Below are 27,500 nucleotides of genomic sequence, written 5' to 3'. Positions count from 1 at the left end.
CCAACCGGACCATCCCTGTGTGTCTCTATGAGACCCAGATGGAGAGTGTCATGGCAGACTGTCACAGAACTGGCTGGGCAGAGTGAGCTGGAGTGTGACAGTCATGGATGAGGAGCAACAGTGCTAGGAGGAGGCCGGAGCTGGTGTATGGGCCTGGTTCTGGGTCTGGGTTTGGGTCTGGTGTATGGGTCTGGGTCTGGTGTATGGGTCTGGTTCTGGGTCTGGTGTATGGGTCTGGGTCTGGTGTATGGGTCTGGTTCTGGGTCTGGTGTATGGGTCTGGGTCTGGTGTATGGGTCTGGTTCTGGGTCTGGGTCTGGGTCTGGTTCTGGTGTATGGGTCTGGGTCTGGTGTATGGGTCTGGTTCTGGGTCTGGTGTATGGGTCTGGGTCTGGTGTATGGGCCTGGTTCTGGGTCTGGGTTTGGGTCTGGTGTATGGGTCTGGTTCTGGTGTATGGGTCTGGGTCTGGTGTATGGGTCTGGGTTTGGGTCTGGGTCTGGTGTATGGTTCTGGGTCTGGTTCTGGGTCTGGTGTATGGGTCTGGGTATGGTGTATGGGTCTGGTTCTGGGTCTGGTGTATGGGTCTGGTGTATGGGTCTGGTTCTGGGTCTGGTGTATGGGTCTGGTGTATGGGTCTGGTTCTGGTTCTTGTGTATGGGTCTGGTGTATGGGTCTGGTTCTGGGTCTGGTGTATGGGCTTGGGTCTGGTTCTGGGTCTGGTTCTGGTGTATGGGTCTGGTGTATGGGTCTGGTGTATGGGTCTGGGTCTGGTTCTGGGTCTGGTTCTGGTGTATGGGTCTCGTTCTGGGTCTGGTTCTGGGTCTGGTGTATGGGTCTGGTGTATGGGTCTGGTTCTGGGTCTGGTGTATGGGTCTGGTGTATGGGTCTGGGTCTCGTTCTGGGTCTGGTTCTGGTTCTGGGTCTGGTGTATGGGTCTGGTGTATGGGGCAGGAGCCGGGACTAGAGAGACTAGAGAGGCTGGTGGAGCTCTATCAGGATGGAGGGAGCTTTATCTGATCTAATTTCCCTCCAGCAGAACTCCAATCCCCTGGCGGGGGGGAGGGGGGGGGCCAAGACCAGGCTGCTCTCAGGGGGCAGCAGGGGCACAGAGCGGGGGGGGGGGGGGGGGGGGGTGAGTCGGAGGAGGAGGGGCGGGGTGCACCGACGAGCTCCTTAAGGGAGCCCAACCGTAGGAAGGCCAGAGAGAGAGAAATCTCTACAGACCATGTCTCTACAAATCCCTGCTCTGAACATCATTAGCCACAGTAGTAGCCTTAACATGAAATATGTCTACCCATAACACACGGAAACTCAATCCATAAGGGGAATACTGAGATGAAAAACTACTATTCACAGCGCAGGAGCTGTGAGATGAGGTATTTCAGGAGAACACAGTAGTGAACGTAGTATACAGTATTCAGCTGACCAGAAGAGCATCCTGCTAATCCTTCCCTCCAGGTCGACATATCAGTGTGTGTGTGTGTGTGTGTGTGTGTGTGTGTGTGTGTGTGTGTGTGTGTGGTCCTCCCAGGCTGGCTGGGACATCGCGGGCTGGGAGTGGAGAGGGGGGGGGGGGATTAGAGAGGCGGAGAGGAGAGGAAGGGAAGAGAGGGAAGAGTAGAGGAGAGGAGAGAAGAGAGGGGGAGAGAAGAGAGGGGAGGGAGAGGAGAGGAGAGAAGAGAGGGGGAGAGAAGAGAGGGGAGAGAAGAGAGGGGAGAGGAGAGGAGAGAAGGGGGGAGAGAAGAGAGGGGAGAGGAGAGGAGAGGGGAGAAGAGAGGGGGAGAGAAGAGAGGGGAGAGAAGAGAGGGGAGAGGAGAGGGAAGAAGAGAGGGGGAGAGAAGAGGGGAGAGGAGAGGAGAGGGGAGAAGAGAGGGGAGAGAAGAGAGGGGAGAAGAGAGGGGGAGAGAAGAGAGGGGAGAGGAGAGCAGGGAGAGTGAGGGGGGGGGGGTGATTATCTGCTGGGCGGGGGGCTGAAGGCGGGGCGCGGTGCGGATGGGGGAGAGAGAGAGTTTTAACCCCTTCTGTCTCCACAGCTGGCGTTCCTGGGCCGCCGCACATTATCCCTCTCTGACCAACATCTGGCTCATCTCCGACCCCTCTCACCGCCTCCTGGGCGTCCTCGTCCACATCATCCCCATCCTCATCACCATCATCCCCACCCTCATCATCCCCATCCTCATCACCATCATCCACATCATCCCCATCCTCATCACCACCATCATCCTCATCACCATCATCCTCATCACCACCATCATCCTCATCACCATCATCCTCATCATCCCCATCCTCATCACCACCATCATCCTCATCACCATCATCCTCATCATCCCCATCCTCATCACCGTCATCCTCATCACCGTTATCCTCATCATCCACATCATCATCCTCATCACCTTAATTATCCTCCTCATCATCATCGCCATGCAGCCATGTTAAACACTACTGAGCACTACGGAACATCTCCACAGGGTAGGTGGGGCTGCTGCAGGCCCACTCATATACAGTACATGTTAGTAAGAGCAAACTAACACAGTAGAAGTGAGAGCTACTGTACTGTAGGCCCTAGTGACAGCTGGAACCAACTCCTCCTACTGCTGTACGGTGGCTGCATTGGCCCATAGACCATAAAAAGACCTTTCAGAGACTAAATATGCGGCTGGTGTATTGCTCTGGACCCAAGGGAGGGCATGTGTCGCATTAAGCTGAGAAATGTTTCGGCTCATTTTAACATAATACTAATAATCCCAAGTCCAGCCAGAGGAACAGGCTTCGTTCCTTTGTCATGCTATGTGGATGGGTTCTCGAGCTGATTTTGGGTGCGTTGGTAAACGCGCTCGGAGTGCCCCCGGAGTGCTCTCTGGCCGTTCGGAGGTTCAGACCCTCTCCGAGCATCCCTGTTCAGAAACTCAGAGCACTGCACTCTGGGAGCGCTCACTGGGCTACTCTGACTGAGTACGACGGTTTGCCCGAGCCCACTGACCGTTGGTAAATTAACTGATTTCAGAGAGCTCTACTGTATTACGCTGAAACCAGAACGCTCTGAAATCAGAGGAGATTCTCAGATCGCATTTACGAACGCACCCCGAGGCGTCTTCACAGACAGCAGACGCTGGTATCGGCCATGACGAGGCAGGCTTGTTCTAGAACCCCTTCTCTAGTTCCATCCACTCCATGCCATCAAGAAGCTCTCTCTGGAAGGTAGCTCTCTCCGTTTTCTGCCGTCTCTTCTCTGTCTCTACTCCGTCTCTACTCTGTCTCTGCTCCATCTCTGCTGTGTCTACTGTTATCTTCTACTCTGTCTCTACTTGGACTGTCGCAACTCTTAGGGGTCACCGGGTGCCCAGGAACTCCATTTTAAAATGTAGACAAACAAGCAGGAACGTTGATGATGGCTCCTATCTTATCTGAGCTGGGCGGCCCCCGGCAGATCGCCCACTGCTGCGGTGTGTTTGTCTGGCTGGATGCAGAGGCGTCAGGATCAGGGACAGGGAGTGGGCCCGATAGCCATGGGTACAAATTTCAGGTTTTGGAGATTTATGGGGCAACCTTTATGCCTGTCCTTTGAAACACGCCTCCCTCCTCCCACTCGTAAAACAATAAGAGACAAGGGTGGATCGCACCCAAGGTCTTAAAAACACACACACACACACATGCACACACACACACACATGCACGCACACACACATGCACACACACAACCACACACACGCATAGATGTGCTGAGCACACACACAGAGGCACACACACAAACACACACACAGGCACACAAGCCTATCCTTGACAGTGAAGCATACAACGTTATGAGAAGAGCTTAGAAGTGAGAAAGCAGATGACTGCAGCCTTCCTAACCTTGTCTTCTTCCTCACCCTGGCATTCTGTAGCCTTTCAACACGTCCGTCTGGTTTCCTGTCCAGCAGAGACAATACCCCACAGCCTCTTCAGGAGCAGGAAGACAGACAGACAGACAGACAGACAGACAGACAGACAGACAGACAGACAGACAGGCAGGCAGGCAGGCAGGCAGGCAGGCAGGCAGACAGACAGACAGACAGACAGACAGACAGACAGACAGACAGGCAGACAGACAGACAGACAGACAGACAGACAGAGAGGCAGACAGACAGACAGATAGGCAGGCAGGCAGGCAGGCAGACAGACAGACAGACAGACAGACAGACAGACAGACAGACAGACAGACAGACACACAGACAGGCACGAGTCCTGGAGAAAGACAACCCTCTAATTGCAGTTTCCTACAGAAAACACACACTGATTATAAATAATGCCAACAGGCATTCAGTCACAGCTGGGGTCCATTCCTGTAAACAAAACAAATTGTCCCTCCCCCCCATCTCTCTCCCTCCACTGCTGGTTAGCTTTGGTTTGTAATAATTAATTGACTTGCCTTATTATTTGTGTGTGTGTCGTGGAGGGGGAGCAGTAAATAATTAACAAGCCTCTGGCCCCATCTCAGCAGAGAGCATCCTTTCTCTGCACAAATGAGGATACAACGATAACACACACACACACACACACACACACACACACACACACACACACAGCATACTGTACATGCGCAGGCAGGGCCGACCCTAGCATTTCAGCAGCTCTAGGCGACGGGGGGGGGGGGGGGGGGGGGGGGGGTGGTGCTGCTGCGCGATTTGTTGACGGGGGAGGCGCCCGGCGCTGGGCGGAGGCGCCGCACCGCATTGCGAAGCGTAATAGAGATAGTAGGGATTACGGAATGAAATTATTTTAATAAAAATAAAAAATAATTTTTTTTTTTTTTTTTTGGTGCTCCTTGGCCAGGCGCCCCTTGGCCATTTGGCGCCCTAGGCGACCGCCTATTTCGCCTATGCCTCGGGCCGGCCCTGTGCGCAGGAACAAAAACACACACACATGCATGCACACACAGCGCACACACACATATTTTTATTCAAAGTTTTGAGCATCTGTAAGCCAGGCCTGGAGTGTTGAGGGTTGGGGGATGGATGGACAGAAGAGCTGGCTCCTTGTGCTCTCCTATAATTAATCTGAAAAAACCTTCAGATTTTATCTACACACCAGTCTCGCTCCCTCTTCCGCTCTCTCACTCCCTCTCCACTCTCTCTCTCTCTCTCTCTCTCTCCCCATCTCTCTCTCCACCCCCAAGTCCCACAGATTAACTTGGCAAACACACTCATAATCAAATAGAACACCCACTGATTAACTTGGCAAACACACTCATAATCAAATAGAACACCCACTGTGAAATGCCATATGTTAATGGAGCTGAATTTTTAATAGTATTTCCATTAGGTTATCACATAATCATGGGCCGTGTTGGCTACCCTGGCCCTGAAGCAGCGCTGCTCAGGCCCTGCCAGAGACAGCAGCTCTGAGGCACCCCAGGCTCTAGGACCACAGTAGAGAAATAACACGATTACAGGAGGGAAACCATAGAATTACACTGGAGTTACTGCATACTGAATGATGGCTAACTGGGCAACGTAAGAGAGCTCACTTACAGTCAGTCATCTTTATGTCCGGTAATGAGGCTACAAGGCTATAGCTACAGTACTGTACATGGTGGCTTGGCTACTAGTTATCATTCAGCTGATACAGTATATTGCCATGACCAGTACTAAGCTAGGCTAGTGGTGGCTAGCCTATTGGCCAACATGTTAGCATGGAGATCCCGAGCTATCCGGCCGGTGGTTCAGCAGGCTAGGTGTGGCCAAGAAGCATCAAAAGAAGGAAGCGTTCGACGTAAATGTCACACGTGACTAGCAGGCCCACATGGTAACCACGTCTGGGGAAATGCGGCTTCACTCAGCTCCCAGCGTAGCAGGAGTCTCGCGACTGACTCTGAGTCTAGTGCCGCTGTAGTTACGGACAAAATGTGAATTCATGACGTCTCTGAAGATTCCATCTTTTTTATGTTCCTTGGATGTGGCTACGTTAGCTTACTGGCTAACAGTGTTAGCATAGTGTTCCCCAGCCATACTTTTTGCTAGTGATAGGCTGGTCTGGGTAGCTAGCTTACTGTCTAACAGAGTTAGCATAGTGTTCCCCAGCCATCCGTATGGCCAGTAGTAGGCCAGGTGTGGCTAGAAAACAGTCAGCATGGTGTTCCCTACGGCCAGTGGGCCAGTTCAGCTCATTATGCTGACGATTAGATAATCCAACATCGCTGCTTCCTATATTTATTTACAGTTGACCTCGATCTCTCAACTCTGGGGGGAGGAGGATCAAAGTCATCCTGTCATTTTACGCTGACCTACTTTCCCCCTGACTGCCAACACGTCAGACCCTGTGTGTGTGTGCGTGTGTGTGTGTGTGTGTTAGTGGTACTACTGTACACCCGAGTGGAAGAGAAGCAGTGAGGTAAACAGTGCAGTCCTCTCCACAGAACCACAACACTTCCACCTCAGCCCAACCAAGGAGGCCGGTTGTTCAGACATGACCCAGACCCGGTCTCTCCCTCTGCCTACACAGCCTCCTAAGAGTACTGTGCGTGTGGCTTTTAAAGGCTCTTTGGTTTACAGTTTTCCTGGAGAGAGTGGAGGAAGCTAAGCCTGGCATCGGCATCCTGGTCACGTGAGCTCACATTCTGTTCTCTCCACAGGTCAGTCTGGTCACACTCCCACTCACACTGAGTTCCACCCGGCTTATATTTGCCTTGCCTATCACTAATATGGGGCGGGTTTAATACAGTGACTGTGCCCACTTGATACGATGACTCGCCTATGTTTTGCTGCTCTGATTGGTTTTAGGTTTATCCAATTGCGTCCAGAGGCATTTTGGTCTACGCTCGTCGATAACGCCCCTTGGAAATTGAAAATAAACTCAGCAATTTTGCGAATTGGGTCTGGTAAAGTTAGGCTAGAGGAAGCTAGCTAGGTGATAGTAACAAGTGACCAGCTCCAACTAGACCGCAGTACAGAAGCTACAGTAGCCCTGGATGTAACTTCAAAAGCTGCCATGTCACTACAGTCAAGAGTCCAGAACATAGACGGTTTGATCCCAGCTCCCGGAGGGCGCCGAAGTGTCCTTGAGCAAGGCACGGAACCCCAAAATCGCTCATGTGCGTAGTACCTAGTACTGTCACCTCACAGCAAGAAGGTCTCCGGGCCTTTCTGTGCAGAGTTTGCATGTTCTCCGTTTCCTCCCAAAGAACCCAATACCAAAAACATGCAGAAGAACAGAGGCTCTTTGCAGAGGCTCTTCAGTCCAGACCATGACCAGGATTTGGACTTGGTCCCCAGGCACCTATTGCTCCTGGCTGCCCCTGAAGGAGGAGAGAGCTTGGATGGGTGTGTTGTGTGTCCCACGGTGTGGCTCGAATAAAGACCACCCCCCCCCCCCCCCCATGGATCCAGAATTATTATTAAAAACACACACAAATGGATAGACTGCTCAATAATATGTGCACGTGGCAGAGCAGTGAAGACCATTGGGAGAACACAAAAGACAGAATGCAAAGTCAAGAACACAAGTAATCCCAACGGAATGACTTGATTATCTGTCTCTGTCTCTCTCTCTCTCTCTCCATCTCTATCTCGATCCCTCCATCTCTGTGGTCCCCCTGGAGTTGGGGCCGAAGAGCGAAACTTGTTTTGTTACACACACGGGCGATTCTGCGGGGAGAGCTCCAGCGAGAGAGCTCCAGGGGGGCCGAGCCCTTGGCTCCTTGGCTGCCTCGGGAGCCTCTCGGCGGGGGGTAGGAGGTCAGGAGGACGGTGGGAGGCATTCTCTCTGGAGCCTGGTGCAATCAGAGGCCACTAGAAGAAGGCCCCTTTCCTGGGCTCCGGCCCGGCGCTCAGACTGGGGCCCCTCCTCAGAGGTTACGAGAGAGAAAGAGAGAGAGAGAGAGAGAGAGAGAGAGAGAGAGAGAGAGAGAAAGAGAGAGAGGGACAGGGAGAAACGGGGGAGAGGGAGAGAGCGCCGTAGTTTCAACGGCAGATGGGGCCTACAGTAATTCAGCCTGACAGGAACAGTCATGGCTCCCTGTCTGAGTCGCCTATAGGGAAGCTGTAGGTCGGAGGCCTTCCATAAACATTTCATACCCGCCCACTGGAGAGCTTTTAGCCGAGGCACCTAACACAGCATCGACAGCAAACCTCTGGCCTTCGACGTGTACGGTAGCAGAAGTGGTTTGGATCACACTCGGACCACACGGATGTCCTCTTGGTCTGGTAATAGGTGTCTGTGGTACTGAGGACTAGAGGTGAGTCCCAGCTGGTGGCTGTGAGTTGTTAGGGGTCTGATTTATTAGCTTAGCTTCACGTAGCTTAGCTTCACCTTCAAGCATAAAGGCCTGTGGGGGGGGGGGGGGGGAGGGGTGGAGCTGCTGGAGCCATCTGCTGCTGGGCAGAGCAGCGTGTAGACTGTAGAGGTGGGTAGAGATGGGCAGAGATGCGCGTGTTTACGTGTGTGCATGTGGGCAGACCTGTTCTGATCCACCTATCCACCCATCCATCCATCCATCCGCCCACTCACCCACCCATCCATCCATCATAGACTTAACTGAACCTGCAGTGACCCCTTTCCCCTTGCCTTAATCCACACCTCCACCCCCCACTCCCTCCCCTCCCCTGCTCTCCTCCCCCTCCTCCTCTCCACTTCCCCTCACTGGAAGCGGGCGGAGCAGCAGAGACAGGCCGCTTGATCCAAATTGATTCCAGCATCTTCTCTCGCCTGGCTCTGGCCTTTCCACTCCACTCACATCACAGTCCAGCGACTCGGCTGCTCTTCTGGGCACAGCCTGGGCCTAGCCTAGCCTAGCTACTGGAGCTACAGTACCACACCCTCTCTCCTTCACAGACTGGGCCTAGCCTAGCCTAGCTACTGGAGCTACCACACCCTCTCTCCTTCACAGACTGGGCCTAGCCTAGCCTAGCTACTGGAGCTACCACACCCTCTCTCCTTCACAGACTGGGCCTAGCCTAGCTACTGGAGCTACCACACCCTCTCCCCTTCACAGACTGGGCCTAGCCTAGCTACTGGAGCTACCACACCCTCTCCCCTTCACAGACTGGGCCTAGCCTAGCCTAGCTACTGGAGCTACCACACCCTCTCTCCTTCACAGACTGGGCCTAGCCTAGCTACTGGAGCTACCACACCCTCTCCCCTTCACAGACTGGGCCTAGCCTAGCTACTGGAGCTACCACACCCTCTCTCCTTCACAGTTGCACAATTTTTGTCACATAAACACAAACCCGTGTCTGCATTGCTCAGTTTCCCATGGCTGAGATGGATTTGATTTAAATCACCAGGAATAAAGACAGAGAACGAGAGGTAGAAAGAGAGAGAGAAAAAAGTAAGAGGGAAAGAGACAGAGAGAGAAGAGAGAGTGACATAAGCGCTGCTCTTACCGTCCTCCTCCTTGTGTGCGTTCTGCGGACTGTGCATTCTCTCTCGCCGGTTGGGGGGGCTCAGGTGGGACGCAGGGCCGTGCTCAGCTGATATCCATGTGGGGTCGCTCATATCAAAGTCCTCGCTGCTCACCGAACTCTCATCCTGACAGGGAGACGGGTGGAGGGACGGGGGGAGGGGGGGGAGAGTCATGTCATTCTGTGGACAGAGGAGACAGGTGGAACGGAGGGATGGAATGACGAGATGCAGAAGCCTTCTGAATGAGACTGACGGGACGTCGAGACATCAAAGGTTGCCCGCGGAGATGGGAGGATTTGTCACAGAGAGGATGAGCTCCCAACAGGATGACACCTACTGTGAATGGCGGCTCCTTTTAGGCCAAGTCTAGGTTCCGCACAGGAAAACACACACACTCTCTCTCCAAGTACATAGGGTGATAATTGACAGGCTAATTTCATCTGCACAGTTTCAAAAGCCTGGCATGATTCCAGCTTATACAGGCACTTCTGGGGCGGCTGTAGCTCAGGAGGTACAGTAGAGCAGGTCGTCCAATGATTGTAGGGTTGGTGGTTTGAATCCTGGCTCCTCCTGATGACCTGTGGAAATGTCCTTGGGCAAGACACTGAACCACAAAATGCTCCCAAAAGCAGGCTAGCACCTTGTATGGCAGCTGCCGCCATTGGTGTATGTATGTGTGTGAATGGGTGAATGAGAGGCCTTCATTGTAAAGCGCTTTGGATAAAAGCGCTATAAGTGCAGTCCATTAACCATTTACTTCTCTCGTAGTAAGAACGCTATACTACTGAAACATCAGGCTACACACAGAACCAGTCATTGAATTTGAATAAGACATGTATTACCATGTCTCTGTAGAATGACAACCACTCTGACAACCTTGTCTGCATCACAGCTCTAGTGCCTTCCCTCCTCCATAGACTGGCCTTAACATCAAACCACCAACTTCCTCAACCTGAACACCACCTAACCCTAAACCTAACCCTAACCCCCATGCCCACAGCCTTTTTTTTGTTTTTTGGTTTAAATTAGTGTTTTGCGACCAGCCCGGGAATCCCCTTGCCAGAGAGGAGCTCGTGAATATCAGGGAATCTGCCCCTGCGGATTATAGGACGCACCGCACTCACACATGCTGTACTCACACACTCACTTACACACTACACTCTGCATACTCACTGTATACACTGCACTTTTGTATATTGTTCTTTTCTCTTAGCTTATCCCTTTTTTTTGCACTAGCATTTTGCACTGTCCTGTCTCTGCTCTGTCCTGTCTCTGCACTGTCCTCTCTCTGCACTGGCCTGTCTCTGCTCTGTCCTGTCTCTGCTCTGTCCTGTCTCTGCTCTGTCCTGTCTCTGCACTGTCCTGTCTCTGCACTGTCCTGTCTCTGCTCTGTCCTGTCTCTGCTCTGTCCTGTCTCTGCACTGTCCTGTCTCTGCACTGTCCTGTCTCTGCACTGTCCTGTCTCTGCACTGTCCTGTCTCTGCACTGTCCTGTCTCTGCACTGTCCTGTCTCTGCACTGTCCTGTCTCTGCACTGTCCTGTCTCTACACTGTCCTGTCCTGTCTCTGCACTGTCCTGTCTCTGCTCTGTCCTGTCTCGTCCCTGCACCGTCCAATGTTATGCACCTCGTCCGAATGCTAATTCCTAGTATGTTGAATAACTACAACGGCAATAACCGGATTCTGATTCTGACTGAACAGTCAAGTACTTTCTCCGCCAGGCTGGTTTAACCAGGCCCCCCAGCCCTCCAGCCCAGGACCGAGCAAGCCAGAGGCAGAACCTAGTGGTGTAGTGGTACTGAATGGCTTCATGGGGCACCTCTCTGGGCTGATTCTACATTCACTAGGCTGCTGCATGTCTGTCTATCTGGGGTGTGTGTGTGTGTGTGTGTGTGTGTGTGTGTGTGTGTGTGTGTGTGTGTGTGTGTATGTATGGAGGATCTGAGAGCTCTGCACTCTCCATAATGAGGACCAGAGTGCTGCAGCTGCCTCTCAGGCTACAAACACAGCCTTCACCTCACACACACTCTTCCTCTCTCACACACAAACCCATACACACTCTCTCCCTCACACAAACCCAAACACACACACTCTTCCTCTCTGAATCTCTCACACAAACCCATAAACACACTCTCACCATCTCTCACACACAGACACACATACACACACACTTTCTCTCTGAATCTCTCACACACAAGCCCATAAACACTCTCTCCCTCTCTCCTTCACACACACACACACACCCTTTCTCTCTGAATCTCTCACACACAACCCCATAAACACACTCTCACCCTCTCTCACACACACACACACACACACACACACACACACACACACACACACACACACCCAACCAGGCACTCAGATTTGAGCAGCATGCGTGGAATAGACAGAGCACCGACAGTGCAGAACAACATTGAGCTTGTGACCGTGTGTAAAACAGTAGTTCAACAGTAGCTGCTATGACCAACTGTACACAGAGGCGAGTATCCCAATTAGTGCAGGGTAGCCAAGCAGAGAGATCCTGCTGACATGAGAGGCTAATATGTGGGTTTGACACTGGAGCCAAACCTGTTAACCCCCTGACACACCCAGCCGATGATCAGACGTTTTGACCATCCGTGAGAGTAGAGAGTGTTGGTGGCCTGAGTTGGTGTGGCGTGTCCCGCACCGTTGGATATTTCGAGGATTTTTGGGTGGAGTCCGGACATATGAGTATGTCAAATCGTCATCAGAGCACGCGGGCACATCGGGAAAGAGAGAGCACTCTGATTGGCTTTTACAGAAGTTATGGGAGTGACCTGCAGTAGCCTATTACTACTGGAATTAAAGCACATTACAGTAGTCGATAAAAACAGAAACAGGGCAGAAATATAACATTGAGGCTACACTAGCAGCTCATATAGCCTAATATACGAGGGGCATTAAACTACAAAATAACAGCAAGAAACATGGTGATTGACAACACAACAAGAGCTTTATTCCCTCTTGTGATGATCCAGTAGGCTGCAGACTACCGCTGGTATGGAGAATCATTTCCTTTCACGCGGGCGCGAAGCCGGTTGTGTGTGTGGAAGTGCAACTCGCTACGTTTTTTTGCCCCGACACATGGGATGTGAGGCAACGCAACAGTTGCCCCTAGTCGCCGTTCGTTTTTTTAATGTGGGATGTGGGATAGTGTGTCTGTGCCTTTAGTCCTCCTCCTCTGAGGGCGTACTGCACCCCACAGGACCCCCCGCTCAACCCACACTGTAGAGCGCCCTCCCTTTGGCGAGCTGGAGTGTAGAGCGCCCTCCCTTTGGCGAGCTGGAGTGTAGAGCGCCCTCCCTTTGGCGAGCTGGAGTGTAGAGCGCCCTCCCTTTGGCGAGCTGGAGTGTCTGTTGCAAATTCACCTGTGCACTGAGAGAGAGAGACAGGTCCCCGACTGTCCCAAAAGCACTGCTAGAGAGCAGAGAGAGAGACAGGTCCCTGACCATCCCAACAGCACTGCTAGACAGCAGAGAGAGAGACAGGTCCCTGACCATCCCAACAGCACTGCTAGACAGCAGAGAGAGAGACAGGTCCCTGGTTGTCCCAACAGCACTGCTAGAGAGCAGAGAGAGAGACAGGTCCACTCCTCCCGTCTCAGACCATGTGTGTGTGTTCACTGTACGATTGCTGTCGGACACGTGACAAAGGCTACGCCCGAAACACTGTCCACTAAACCTGCATCTAGACCTGAGTGTGCGGTTTCTTCTCTCTATACGTGTGGGAGATGTCAAAAAGACAACCGAGCGTTCCCATCAGAGCTCCACCAGTCTCTCTTTCAGTGACTGAAACGCTGGAAAGGAGCAGCAGCCTTCCTCTTTGCCGTCCTGTTTCTTTTAGCCCTGAGGCGCTGGTTTTGGGTGGCTGTGTGTGCAGGGTCGTGTCGTAGCAGCACTCACACTTCACGAGCCACGACAACAATTTCTGACACGCCAGACATTTGTCGGCAGGTCGTAGCCTCGTCTTTAGAGCATAGGAGCTATTAGTCCCCGATCTATGACTCTCTCCCACTGTGCGATGATTCGGCCTTATGAGGCTAGGATTTCTCTACGACCATGCAACGCAGTCTACAAAAGCAAAATCCCAGAGAAATCGCAGTGTATCTCTAGCTAATGGGTCCAAACAGGACTGTCACACAGCAGAGAGAGAGACAGGTCCCTGACTGTCCCAACACTGCTAGACAGCAGAGAGAGAGAGAGACAGGTCCCTCACGGTCCCAACAGCACTGCTAGAGAGTAGAGAGACAGGTCCATGACTGTCCCAACAGCACTGCTAGACAGCAGAGAGAGAAACAGGTCCCTGACTGTCCCAAAAGCACTGCTGGAGAGCAGAGAGAGAGACAGGTCCCTGACTGTCCCAACACTGCTAGACAGCAGAGAGAGAGACAGGTCCCTCACTGTCCCAACATTGCTAGACAGCAGAGAGAGAGACAGGTCCCTGACTGTCCCAACACTGCTAGACAGCAGAGAGAGAGACAGGTCCCTCACTGTCCCAACATGACTGATATAGCCCTTCGATCAGCCGCAAGGAAGGACAGGAGGAAACTGGAATACATCACACAGCAGGTCAGAAACGTTGGAGGACCAGCCAATCTCTCATGAGCGACTGAAGTCCCCTGCATTCCACAACAACGCCTTAACCCAATAGTGGATTAATTCGTCAGGCACTAGCGCGTTGACTCAACTCATTGAGTCAGAGGAAAGGTTACTCCTGTCTTATGAGCGGGGTCACCGAGTCACCTCTGGAGCACCGGCGGATCCTGCGCTGCCGGAGAGGAGAACGGGCGTGGTGTGGACAGAGAGAGGTGTTTGGACCAGGGGGCTCCATGAGCGAGCTTTTGAGGGGCCTGGGGGGTGCGGAGCCCAGGGAGTGCGGGGCCCGGGGGGTGAGGGGCCCGGGGTGTGAGGGGCACGAGGGGTGAGGGGCCCGGGGGGGTGCGGGGAGACCAGGGATACAGGCAGGTCGCCGAGTCATCTGTCTCTGTGGAACTGCTCCTAGGAATACGATTGAGACCTACCTACTATAAATCCACCGTTTGTTAACCTGTTTTAAATACGGGTAGGTCGATGACCACGACCGTGCAGGCCTACCTAGCCTGACGACTACAGCTGGGTACCCTACCTGGGCTAATGGAGCTAACATGACTGTATGTAGGCCAACGTAGCCTACTGTATCTAACATGACTGAGGGCCTCTTTAGGCAGGCAGCTGGTTACAGTAGCCTGGCATCCCAGTCAGTGTGGATCTGGGCCTTGGTACTGACCCATATGAGAGGAGAATGCTCTAAGGAAGACGTCTCTGTACAGTAGATACACACATACACACGCACACACGCACACACACACACACACACACACACAAACACACAAACACACAAACACACACAGAGTAGGCCAACAGTCAGTGTGTCAGCAGAGCAGACGGGCTACTCTCTACGGTCTACGTTACTGCGAGTACAGACTGGGGGATCCATCTATTAACACACAGTACAGTACAGTATGCCATACTGTACCACACAGACAGGCGCATTAATCAACTTAGAGAGCTTCATTTAATCTGCCTCTTAACTCCTTTTCAATTACGATCACAGGGACCCCGCGTTAGTTGCTTCGGCCTGTCTGTGTTGGGGAGTCTCTCCGGGGGTCTCATTTAGAACAACACAGGCTAGCCTATCTGTCATTGTATCTCTCTCTCTCTCTCTCTCTGTCTGTCTGTGTCCGCCCCTCCTCCATTCTTATTTGCTGTAATTGTGTGTTAATGATCCTGCTGGCGCAGGCGGACCGATGCAGATGAGGGGAGAACGCGTTGACCCCGCCCACACAACAGCTCTGTCCCCTCCGACGCCGCTCGTGAGCGAGTACGCACAACGCACGTCCTGCATGTATGCATGCGCACACACACACGCGCCACCTACCGCTCCTTTCCTACGGCAAAATAGAAAACGTTCGTTCGACAATCTCAATCGTGACTCAGCGTTAGGCTGCTTTACGATTCCAACTGTTACCCCAGTAAGTAGATCTACGCTTACTGCAGCCGTGGTATCATGTCCACTGTGCAGAGGTCATGCTGTTCAAATTAAATGGGGGGGGGGGGGGGGGGGGCTGAAAATAATTAACTGTGAGCCTGGGCGTCCTTCCATGCGCCAAACCAGGAATCAGCAAAGGAGAACGCCGCAGAGAGAAGCAACCGACCGGGCTTAGAGTGAACTGGGCTTTGAGAGAACTGGGCTTAGAGAGAACTGGGCTTTGATAGGATGTGGCATCTCTCCAGGCTCTCGTGGCAGCCTGTACATACGCCTATTGTAGTGTAAGTTTAATGATTGATGAGTCTTCAAAGAACTACGCCCCGCGTGCCGAAGCTCTACGCACAGGCGTTGGGAATGAGAATTACCATTCACAAAGGAGAAACCTACGGCAGAACGCGTGTGGATTCAAAACACAGAGTTAGGATAACTGTATTCCAAAAGCAGGATTCTGGGTACGACCATCAGTTCAGTGCTTCTCCACAGACGCCGGATACTGGGAAGGAAAATTTATACGATAATGCAGTTAGCAACCGGACGGACTGACTATCCCCTCCTCTCCATCCTCTCTCCTCTCCTCTTCACCCTCTCATCTCCCCTCCTCCAGTCTCCACCCTCTCATCTCTTGTCTTTCTCCTCGCCTGTCCCCCCCCTCTCCTCCCCCCCCTCTCCTCTCCTCCCCTCCCCTCTCCTCTCCTCCCCTGCCTGTCTCTCCATCCCGTCCGGCAGCTCGGTCTTTTGTTCTCTTTGTTTTAAAGTAGCAGCAGCAGCAGCAGACCCTCCAGCCTCACTGAGACTGGCATCCCTCCACCCCCTCCCCTCCCCTGCCCTCCCCCTCCACCACACCCTCCCCCTCGGGACCCTCACATGGAGACTGCAGGGATCCCAGTACCACCCCACCCCTACCCCCCAAAAAAAACCTTGCCCCCCCAACATGGATGCTGGTATTCCAGCAGCACTACATTCACTCTTTCTATAAATAGAGGACAGAGTAGAGATGTTTATTGGCTGCCATGGAAACTGATCAGGAACCGTGGGCGGGGAAATGAAGTGGATTCAGAAGTCTTTGGTGGAGTCATGTAACCGACTCTGGGACTCTGGGAGGATGGGTTTGGAACTGGGCATAACGCTGCGCTCACACGTATGCGTTCCAACTTTGACGCTTCTCATTCACTTTGAATGGAGCTGCATCATGCGTTGCCGAACGGAATTGTGGTTGCGTTGTGGTTCAGTTGCGTTGCGTTGCTCGCGTAGCTTGCGTTGACAGTTGAGAAAAGTTCATCTTTTGAAGCGTTACCGCAGCCGTCAGCCAATGGGCTTCATTCATGAGCCGCTGATGTCACAGGTTGTTCATGCCTCTCGTCCGCTGCCATTACTCAACTGTTGTAATGTTGTCTGTACGCCGGGTACTATGTCACTTATTAAGACTGTGATGAAGGCTACGGCCGAAACGTTGTCCTTTTAAATCGTTTTTCGCATCTAGACCTGAGTGTGTGGTGTCTTTCTTTCAATTTTGTTCCCCGTCTCCAGCACCTCTCCTAGCTTTCCAGGTGTGCGTTTTCTCCGTTTTTTCTCCACTTATTAAAATGTTAACAGTTTTTCAGGCGAGAAAGTAACTATGTAGATTCTCGAAATGTAATCAGTTTATCAAAATACCCCCCTCTTGACTTGTTTTGAGAGATCGCTGGCTGGTGCTAGCTACAAGACAGGCTATACTGCTTAAAAAAGTCATTTTGGACAATGTGATTGGTTGTTGTTGCGAGCGTCAGACCCGCCCACTCACAAGCGCCAACGCTGAAGCTTCCAAAGCGTACGTGTGAGCAGCCTGTAAGGGGAGAGTGGGACTGGGAGGATGGGTTTGGAACTGGGGATAAGGGGAGAGTGGACTGGGAGGATGGGTTTGGAACTGGGGATAAGGGGAGAGTGGACTGGGAGGATGGGTTTGGAACTTGGGATAAGGGGAGAGTGGACTGGGAGGATGGGTTTGGAACTGGGGATAAGGGGGGAGTGGACTGGGAGGATGGGTTTGGAACTGGGGATAAGGGGGGAGTGGACTGGGAGGATGGGTTTGGAACTGGGGATAAGGGGGGAGTGGACTGGGAGGATGGGTTTGGAACTGGGGATAAGGGGAGAGTGGACTGGGAGGATGGGTTTGGGACTGGGGATAAGGGGAGAGTGGACTGGGAGGATGGGTTTGGAACTGGGGATAAGGGGGGAGTGGACTGGGAGGATGGGTTTGGAACTGGGGATAAGGGGGGAGTGGACTGGGAGGATGGGGTTGGGACTGGGGATATGGGGGGAGTGGACTGGGAGGATGGGTTTGGAACTGGGGATAAGGGGAGAGTGGACTGGGAGGATGGGTTTGGAACTGGGGATAAGGGGAGAGTGGACTGGGAGGATGGGTTTGGAACTGGGGATAAGGGGAGAGTGGACTGGGAGGATGGGTTTGGAACTGGGGATAAGGGGGGAGTGGACTGGGAGGATGGGTTTGGAACTGGGGATAAGGGGAGAGTGGACTGGGAGGATGGGTTTGGGACTGGGGATATGGGGGGAGTGGACTGGGAGGATGGCTTTGGAACTGGGGATAAGGGGGGAGTGGACTGGGAGGATGGGTTTGGAACTGGGGATAAGGGGGGAGTGGACTGGGAGGATGGGTTTGGGACTGGGAGACTGGGGCTGGTGTATACTGGAGACACGCTGCTCGTCCACACTCCCAGCCCAGGGGGGATTAGCAGGGTGCAGACGGAGGAGAAGCTCCACTGCAGAGTATTGATCGCACAGAAAACCATCCGTGAGGAGGGGAAAATACCACCACTGACACACACACACACACACAAACGTACATAATACACACAGATGTACAAACACGCTCTCTCACACTCTCTCTCTCTCTCACACACACACACACACACACACACACACACACACACACACACACACACACACACACACACACACACACACACACACACACACACACACACACACAGGTGTATACTCTCTATTTCGTTCTGTCTCTCTCTCTCTCTCTCTCTCTCTCTTCTCTCTCTCTCTCTGTCTCTGTGTCACACTCACCGGTTCACAAACACATAAACAACGCAAACATTCACACACACACACACACACATATCTGCAATCATCTCGAGGAAATGTAATTGGAGCAGAGAGAGAGAAAAAAAGCATCAAGCAGATCTGTTGGAAGGAAGCACAGACAGACTAAATATCCGCGCGTCCGCTCGCTGCACTCAACCACTGTGTCTGCCACAGGCAAGAAGAGCCTTCTATTCCATTACATGAAGATGGATAATAATCAATGATACCAACTGACCTTCACTGATCAGCCCAAAGGCCTGCCAAGCTATTTCTGTGGCTGTTGGGTTACAGACAGATGATGTTCTCCTCTCCTCCCTCCTCCTCTCCTCTCCTCTCCTCCGACCGGGGGAGGCGAGGAGTATCAGGCAGGGTGTGATTGGGCTGGGTGGGTGGTTCGGGGGGGGGGGGGGGGGTCGCTGGGGGTGCAGTATCCGAAACGATACCTCCGCAGTCAATTCCCCCGTACTGCATGTTATTCTATACAGTAGAGTCTGACGGGGAGGAACACGCGGTATAGAGAGAGAACAGGGAGGAAGATGCGGTTTAGAGAGACCACAGACTGGGGGGCATCTGTGGGGGGGAGATGTGCCGCTGCTGCTAGTGTTTCAGCCCCCGGGGTGGGGGGGTCAGTAGGGGTGTGCTGGGCGTAGCTGGGGGGCAGGACACATAGTCTGGTGGGAGCAGAAGGGGTGGTCTGCTGGCCGGGGGGTGTTCAGGTGGGCAGGAGGGAGTGTTCTGGGGGCAGCTGGGGGGCAGAGAGGGTTAGGGTTAGGTGGGGTACCCTAGGGTCCCGAGCGGCGGTCTGCTAAACCGGACCACAACAGAACAGATCAGTCTGAGCAGCTTCAGACAGTATAAACTAGATGAGATCGACCGCTGATGATGAAAAGAGATTTTTCAGTGCGATAACGATACGATACTTTATTGTCAGCAAGCTGAAATTTGTTTAGCATCCATGGCACCTCCGTTCAAGAGTTACACACATGGAGGACACAACAAGACTGACATTCATCGTTAAATCGTTTTTTTTGTTAGATCATTTCCAGATAGGGATGCTGTCACCGCCAATGTCACTACAGAAGATATTACTCATTGAATGTGATGGGTCCTAATTGAATTGTGGTCTTGAGAGTGAGTGGCTCACAGCAATGGCCAGGAGAGACAGTGAGCATGCGTAGTAGAGGGTAGAATGATGATTACACAGGAAACTGAGTTTGTGTCAAGGAGTCATAGATTTGTCAGGAAAATGTATTTAAGGACCTAGGCACAAAGAGTCTTGAACACAGGCCTGGGCCTCGCACAGACTGGCTGCTGTAAAACACAAAAGTTTAATCAAATCACGGCTCAGGTGAAATCCACCTGACCTCATTCATACCTGAATAATTCAACATGTTCAACAGGCAGATATTTCCATCTGATAAGGCAGATGAGACCAGCTCACCTAGTTCAAACTACAGGGCAGATACACAGGCCTCTGCTTGGCCGGGAGAATGAGTGTAGCGCTTCTGCTCCTAACTGCAGATCAGCATGTCGGACGTCCATCTCCCCCCTCCTCTGCAGCACGAGGCCAGAGCTGTGGCTTCTGCTGGTCTGGCTGCTTGGAGGCGATGAAGAGGATCTCTCTACAGAGCTCGTTTAGACTAGACCGGCTAGTGATGAGCCGCCAGCTACAAATCAACTGAGAGGGGGCGAGACAGGGGGGGGGGCTTGATTGGCAGCAACCTCCAAGCTTCCTTTCATTACACACTGGACGCGCTGAAATGTGAGGGCAGAAATACTGCATCTGAGAATCCGTCTGGCAGTAAGACAGGCTTTCTCTGTCTGGCAGTAAGACAGGCTTTCTCACACTGAGAAACAAATAGGACAATTCCAAGGCCAGGCTAGTTTGTCATTGCGTTAATGTTCTGCAGAGGGTGTGTGTGCAGAGCCCGGGCGGAGGAGCTGTTAGTGAACGCGGTGTGACAGGCGCAAACGCAGGGCTTTAGAAAAGGAGCTCTCCCTCTGACAAGGCTGTTCCCTCTGCTCTGAGAGACACGCCGCCGACGGACGACATGCAGATCACAGTCATACATATTTACAACTTGCCTTCTCCGATGTGTGTGTGACTTCAGGACAGAGAGCACTCTGACACCCCCCCCCACACACACACACACACACACACAAGGAAGTATGGGAGGTGGAGCAGTGGTGGGTGCTTTCAGGAAAACTGACACTATCCACACACACACAAATGCGCACATACACAAAAGAAAATGACAGCTACACTGTACTATGCTCTGCATTAGCTCAAGTGACATTTTTAACAGTAGACAATGTTTAAATGTTTACAGCTAGTAACATAACAAGGCACAGGCATTGCTCCAAAAGCCAACAGGATGCAACAGTGTCATAATTAGGCTACTCTGAGTGTGCTGCTGTCACTGGGATCACATGAATTCAGAATACACTGTGAATATGACACGAAGGCACAACAGGCTGGATGATGCAGTTGAAGGCACAGTATACGGGGGTGTGCTGTAAGCACATACTTATTCTCCATGGACATTGGTACTGCTAAATGGCCACTGTGTCTACAGCAACAAAAATAATGATTATGTGTAACATTGAATGTGACAGGCTCACAGGATAACCAGTTTACGCCCTCACATCCCGCAGACCACACCTCCGGAGGAGGGGCCAGGCACAGGAAGCAGCTTTAGCCTGATCGTGTCAGAGATGAGTGGAGAGAAGCAAAGGTCAACCTTTAGACGACCTCCACGAGCCATCTGTTTAATCTGCCTGCCGACAGACTTGAGGACAGAAAACGGACGACTGGGAGGTCTTGGTCAATCATTTGCTCAAACGTGGCCCAGCGACAGGAGACTAGGCTGTAAAGTTGCCATTAGCCGACTGTAAACCAACTATTCTGGGCGCCTCCTTTTAACAACTAAGCCAGATTCGCGCGTGACAATATTGTCCAAATTGGTATGGTTTTCAACAGAACTAACAACACCTCTCATTGTTCTGCACAGCTGATGGATGGATTAAAAACAATCAAGCATCATAAATTACTACTGTATATCGGTACAATTGATTACACTGCAGCCATCCAAGAGAGAACCTTGCTCTTGACAAATACCTTGAGAGATTACTACAGTGCCTGTCCAACACCCCCCTACCCCTGTTTAATCCGGTCAGCACACAAATCTGCCTCTTGAATGACGATTAACTCCTTTCCCCTTTGGAAGCAATCCTAGGAAAACAGACAGGTTTAGATCACTGTGGGTTACAGCTAGACTGGCCAGGGCTTTTGTCTACCACCAGGGATGCAGAATGGCGCTAGGCTGAGTCAGTGAGACAGGCCTTAGAGAGTACTGGTCTAGCGCTGTATGTGGGCAGGATCTTGTCTGTTGGCCTCAGGCTCTCACCTGGAAGTCTGTCACCATCCTGTAGAATAGTTCCTGAACAGACTACTTGTGGGAGGTCTGTTGATGCACAAATATACACTATAAACCTTTGGTTTCAGGATCACAATGGCTAATTTCAATCTTAGCGTAGTTGTTGGCTCCCAGGCAAGGATCAGTTGATTTGCCGTGAGACGCCATGGTTGTGGGAAGAAACGGGCAGGGAAGCGGGTCTTTGGGCTGTGGAGACACTGGTATGGGAACTATGATTTCTGCACCCGCAGCGTTGTGGGGGTCTGTGGGGAGACACTGGTTCTGCTGGCTGAGCTTTGAACACACCCGACAGAGGCAGGCAGGGCTAGATGAGCACAGAGGCAGGCAGGGCTAGACGAGCACAGAGCCATACACACATCCCACACCAGGCAGCACTGTTCCGAGCACAGACTCACTAAAGGCTGCTTCCCACATCAGAGCGCACCGGACTAGTCAAGTGCAGAGAACCCATCTTGTAGCAGGCAACACTAGTCAAGCACAGAGAAGCTGTCGGGGAGGCATGTTTTCGGCTTCCTCTGAAGAAGATGAAGACATGGCAGGGAGAGAGAGAGAGAGATGAAGAGAGAGAGAGAGAGAGGAAGAAAGGGAGAGATGGAGAGGGAGAGAGAGAGAGAGAGATGAAGAGAGAGAGAGAGGAAGAAAGGGAGAGATGGAGAGGGAGAGAGAGGGAGAGAGAGAGAGAGAGAGAGAGAGAGAGAGGAGGAGGGAGACACCCATTCAGCCCAGTAGCCTCTGAAGACCTGATCTCATGAGCTCACATTCTGTTTCTATCCACGGATCAGTCAGGCCTCGCAGCCATACAAACCGTTTATGCTAAAGGCGGTGCCAATGAGGTGTCAATCAAAACTGTTAGCAGGTGATTGGATCGACCCGCTGTCTTGACTAACATTACCAGCGGAGTGAAAATAGCATGACATTTTCTCCACAGGAAAAAGCCTTAAATTCTATTTTTGCTGTTCTTTCAATAAAGTGATGCCTGCACAGTCTGATTCAAATGCATTTCAGCATCGACGCCAACCTCCTCAAGGGCAGCCGTTTTTATGATTTTTGTTGTCAACTGAACTGGACGCTGATTGGACAGGCCCAATAGGAGCCAAGCTCAAACGGATTCTTCTATAAGCATGGCCAGACTGATCCCTCTGGAGAAACAGCATGTGAGCTCGCGAGATCAGGATGGTCTCACGAGGCTATCAGCCCAGTGTATCCATGGCCAACCTCACCACTCCGGAGCTCAGCTGGGGGGGGGGGGATTAGTCCCACCCTAACCCCCTCCAACCGGCCAGCAGTCCACTCACAGGGGTCAGGAAAAGTTTTTTTTAATGCTTTATCCTTGTGAGGCACTGGCAGAAGGCAGGGGATGATGAAGATAAGTTTAAAGCCTTTAGCCCTTTGCCAACAGCTAGGTGACAAACAGCAGTCCCACTGGAATTGAACTATGGCTGGGGGGTGTCGTTTTTGTTTTCCTACACTCTCTCTGAAGAGAGTTCACCACCTTGAATGTGACAAGTGAGGTCACAGTGCATGAGTGCACCATTGGGCCATGCTTTATCTCTCCCACAGTATAGCAAGGCCACATACTGGTATGTTCAGGCCTAGGCTACTGTAGGCTGCCTAAAATACTGGAAAATTGCCACTATCATTGGCTAAAAATAGAAGTAAACAAACAATTTGCACCACTATTAAAGTTATCTGGCTAGCTACGCTGAGTTGGCCAACTAGACGCGACAAGTACCGATAGCTAGCTACCGTAGTTAGCTAGCTTAAAGAGAGCTAGTTCAGCTACATTTGATAACAATTATAGTCGTTAGACAGTCTCTACTTACCTAGTTATAAAAGGCCTATGTGACTTTGAAATACCATGTTATGGAAACTTTTGTTCAAAGAAAAATCCAACGCTTTAACTGTCTTAACGGTAGGTGGAAATGTTACCATGGCAACCTTTAAATTTACAAGATTCATTGGGTAGCGAATACATGGTCGCGAGGCGAGTCCCAAAGCCCCCGCTGAATTACAGAGGGGCCGGTCATCTGTGTCAGTAGCCGGTCATCTGTGTCAGTAGCCAGCCGGCTCGGGTAACCAGGCTATCTAGCGTTACCGGCACACAAAGCCAATTGCAACAGTCGCCTCCCGTATTCAGATGAGGTTACTGTATCAATGCAGATGAGGTTACTGTATCAATGCAGATGAGCACGCGCAACACTGATTGTTCCCCACTGTGCTTGGTCATTCCGCCTCCCACAAGATGGAAACAGAGTGTGACTCAAAACGGCCAGCGGCACAGAAGCTGCACACTTCACATGTATACTTCGATCTCCTTCACTGGAACACATCGAAACCATTATATCTGCATAAGTAGAACCACCAAAACAATAATAAAGCCGAATCGGAGTCAATCGCGTGCTGACTTGGCACATAACATGATCAGTGCATTCATCAAGAGGAGCTATTCCAGCAGTCAATAATCTTTCAATGGGAGGCATAGGAAACTCTAAATAGTCTGGCTACTGTAAACCTGGTTGGACAAATACGTGGTATAAATAAATATAGGCTACTAGGATATATATAGACAATATATGACCATAATTGTTTTAAACTTGCAAGAGGACTGTAGATTTAATTTCTACAGCACACAAATTCGCTAATATAATTGAATTGATTTGACACTAGAGATGTATCCACATAAGTAGTGATACATAGTGACAATACGGCAGAATAATCACTAATACAACACAATCTGCCACATCAAAAATATTTGGAACCATGGCAAGCAGCTGAGCAAACCATAATAAAATAAAAATATATCATGTGAGAGAAAACAGAAATGCTTACCTTCTCATCTGTTGGTGAATTTTCAAGTCTGAATGTCGACCCCCCCCTGTTCTATCTACCGTCCCCCGCGTGCTTGCTGCCTATCTGTTTTATTTCGATAATGTAATGGCTAAGGACAATGTCCTGCTGTGTGCGCCGCGAGCCCAGGACCCTGAAGATTCTCTAGCTGCCAGCCCCGAGATGGAGGCGGGGCCGCGGCACTACACGTCACGTCGCATGCGAGAGAGGACTGTACAGTGGGTTCCACCAAATCCATTTAAATTGTAATAGGCGGCTTTGCAGAGCCTTCGCCCTCCCTCCTATCCCCTCTCCTCCTCTCCTCCCTCGTCCCCTTCCCTTTGTTAGTTGTCAGAGTGCAGTACACGGGGCTACCATTGTCTCCTCTCATCCGGCAAGGTGCACTGCACAACACACACCTTCAGATAGACCTAATATTCACAAGGTTCCCCTTTCACTCTGCCATTGGCCAGAAATACATACAATTGTACCTGAGATTAATCATTTACTTTACTCAAGAGTAGGCTATTGGTGGCTCGACCTTTGGGCAGAGAGTACCACAGAACATAGAAGGGGCAGGTTAAGAGACTGAATCCCTATAAAAGCCTTAAAGGCTCAATCTAAACGCAGACCAACAGCAGCGTGAACTGTAATAAATCTTTCTGAGACTGACTACTCAACCTACACTAACCTAATAATAAGCCATCAAAAATCAGTGTGCTGCTAACAAACGGAGTGGTCCACCACACAAAACATCAACATACAGTAGGGAGTCGTCCTTGTATTCTGCTCATCTGTCCGGACACATATCAAAACCTGATCGTTTGATATGTGATTAGGTTCGTCATAAACGCCTAGACTTTATAATCATATTTCTATCATTCATATCTCAGTGATATAAATGATTTATTCTCATGTTCAAGTGCCGTCATGGCCAGCCAACAGATGCCTGTAGTAGTGTCCTGTAAGGTGTACTGGACGCCCTCAGAGAATCATTTATGAGGCAGACCTGCCACCTGTAGGTATGAACAGGTATTGCAGTCTAGGGATCAATAGCACACAAAGACACTTCATCACTATGAAGGACAGGGAAACCGACATGGTTCTGTTCACACAAGAACACCTCCTATGGTTGATGATTTCAGTTCTGATCGCTAAATTAGCCAGTCAATGTGTCTCAGATGGGCTACATTGCTCATAATATGATGTTACATATTATGATATAATGTTATACAGTACATATAGTAAATCATATATCAGTATATATAGTAAACATACACACACACACACGCACACATATCTATCTATCTATACACACACAAACACACACACACACACACACACACACACACACACACACACATATATATATCACAAGATCAATTCAAAAAATGGTTTCCTGTTCATACATTTGTCTGTTAATCATGCATGACCTGCATCTTCTTTTCATCTTCAAATGATTTAATTCCCCTTCCTTTTTTGTTATCTGTTGAGGAGGTAAATTCAGCATTCTTTCCACCAGTCTTTCACCTCACTGCTAGTATCTTCTTATCTAACGTCTTGCTTGGCCCTCAAGTAATTATAGACCAGCATCACCCCCACCTCTCCACCCCCCAAAAATTAAATGAGTTTCCTCAGGAGAAGAGAGAAATAAATGGAAAAGGGCCCCATAAAGGATAATGAACCACCTCTCTCTATTTTAATTTCTCTTCCCTCTCCCTCCCTCGTTCCCCTGCCCCCCCCCCCCTCCCTCCATCGTTCCCCAACCTCCCCCCCCCCCCCCCCCCCCCACCCCCGGCAGAGCCACCGCCCTGTGACTGCAGCCTGGAGCAGGAAGGATGCTGGCTAATTTCCTCCTTTATTGAATTGGGCTGGATGTGTGTGTCCTGATGGGCTGGTAGCACTCGCTCAGCACACACACACACACACACACACACACACACACACACACACACACACACACACACACACACACACACACACACACACACACACACACACACACTCCTTCCTTCTCACTTTATTCTCCTTGTCTCTCTTCCTCCTCTCTCTCTCCTCTCTCTCCTTCTCTCTTCACCGTCTCCCTTTCTTCCTCTCTCTCTATGTGTCCATTTGTACTTGAGACCTTTGTAACCCAGTGCTCTGTCAGGACCTCATTAACACACACACACACGCGTGCGCACACACGCGCGCACACACACACACACACACACACACACACACACACACACACACACACACACACACACACACAAAGATGGTGACCTCCTTTTCCCAGACTGGACGTTCAAAGACCAGCCTCCTCTGTGCACTCTGTCACCCCAACCACCCCTCCACCCTCCCTCTCCCCCCTCCTCCTATCCCCTCTCCACCCCCCTTCCTCCTATCCTCCCCTCCACCCCCTTCTCCCCCCTTCCTCCTATCCCCCCCTCCACCCCCCTCCTCCTATCCCCCCTCTCCCCCCTTCCTCCTATCCCCCCCCCCCCCCCCGTCTCCTCTCAGGGTGTTTTCATAGGTGAGTCATTGTTCTTGGTTTCCTCTCTCCAGTGGAGCTCTGCAGGAGAGCACTCTCCTCTCCCTCTGCTGCACATCTAGCTCCAGACTAGGGAAGCCTATTACCAGAACAACCATCCGCTCCGCAATTATCAACATCATCATCTTCATCATCTTCATCTTCATCTTCATCAACAACATAGATAGGGTTCACATGGGGGGAGTTGGG

The 27,500-nt window shown here is 51.3% G+C and overlaps 1 protein-coding gene across 1 annotated transcript in view; it reads right to left on the bottom strand.

Moving 5' to 3' along the window:
- nol4lb (nucleolar protein 4-like b) overlaps positions 1–27,500 on the bottom strand; it is a gene marked incomplete at its 3' end in the record, with an annotated part of 69,933 nt that overhangs the window by 38,384 nt on the left and 4,049 nt on the right. Inside the window, exon 2 of the mRNA XM_084446007.1 lies at positions 9,357–9,501. Within this exon, the coding sequence (XP_084302133.1) occupies positions 9,357–9,501 (145 nt within the window). The remainder of the gene's footprint in view (positions 1–9,356; positions 9,502–27,500) is intronic.

This window comes from Borostomias antarcticus, assembly GCF_949987555.1.
Source record: "Borostomias antarcticus genome assembly, chromosome: 11".
Lineage (NCBI taxonomy): Eukaryota > Metazoa > Chordata > Actinopteri > Stomiiformes > Stomiidae > Borostomias > Borostomias antarcticus.
Note: the sequence above shows the minus strand (reverse complement) of the source record. Positions and strands in the feature narration are given on the sequence as shown.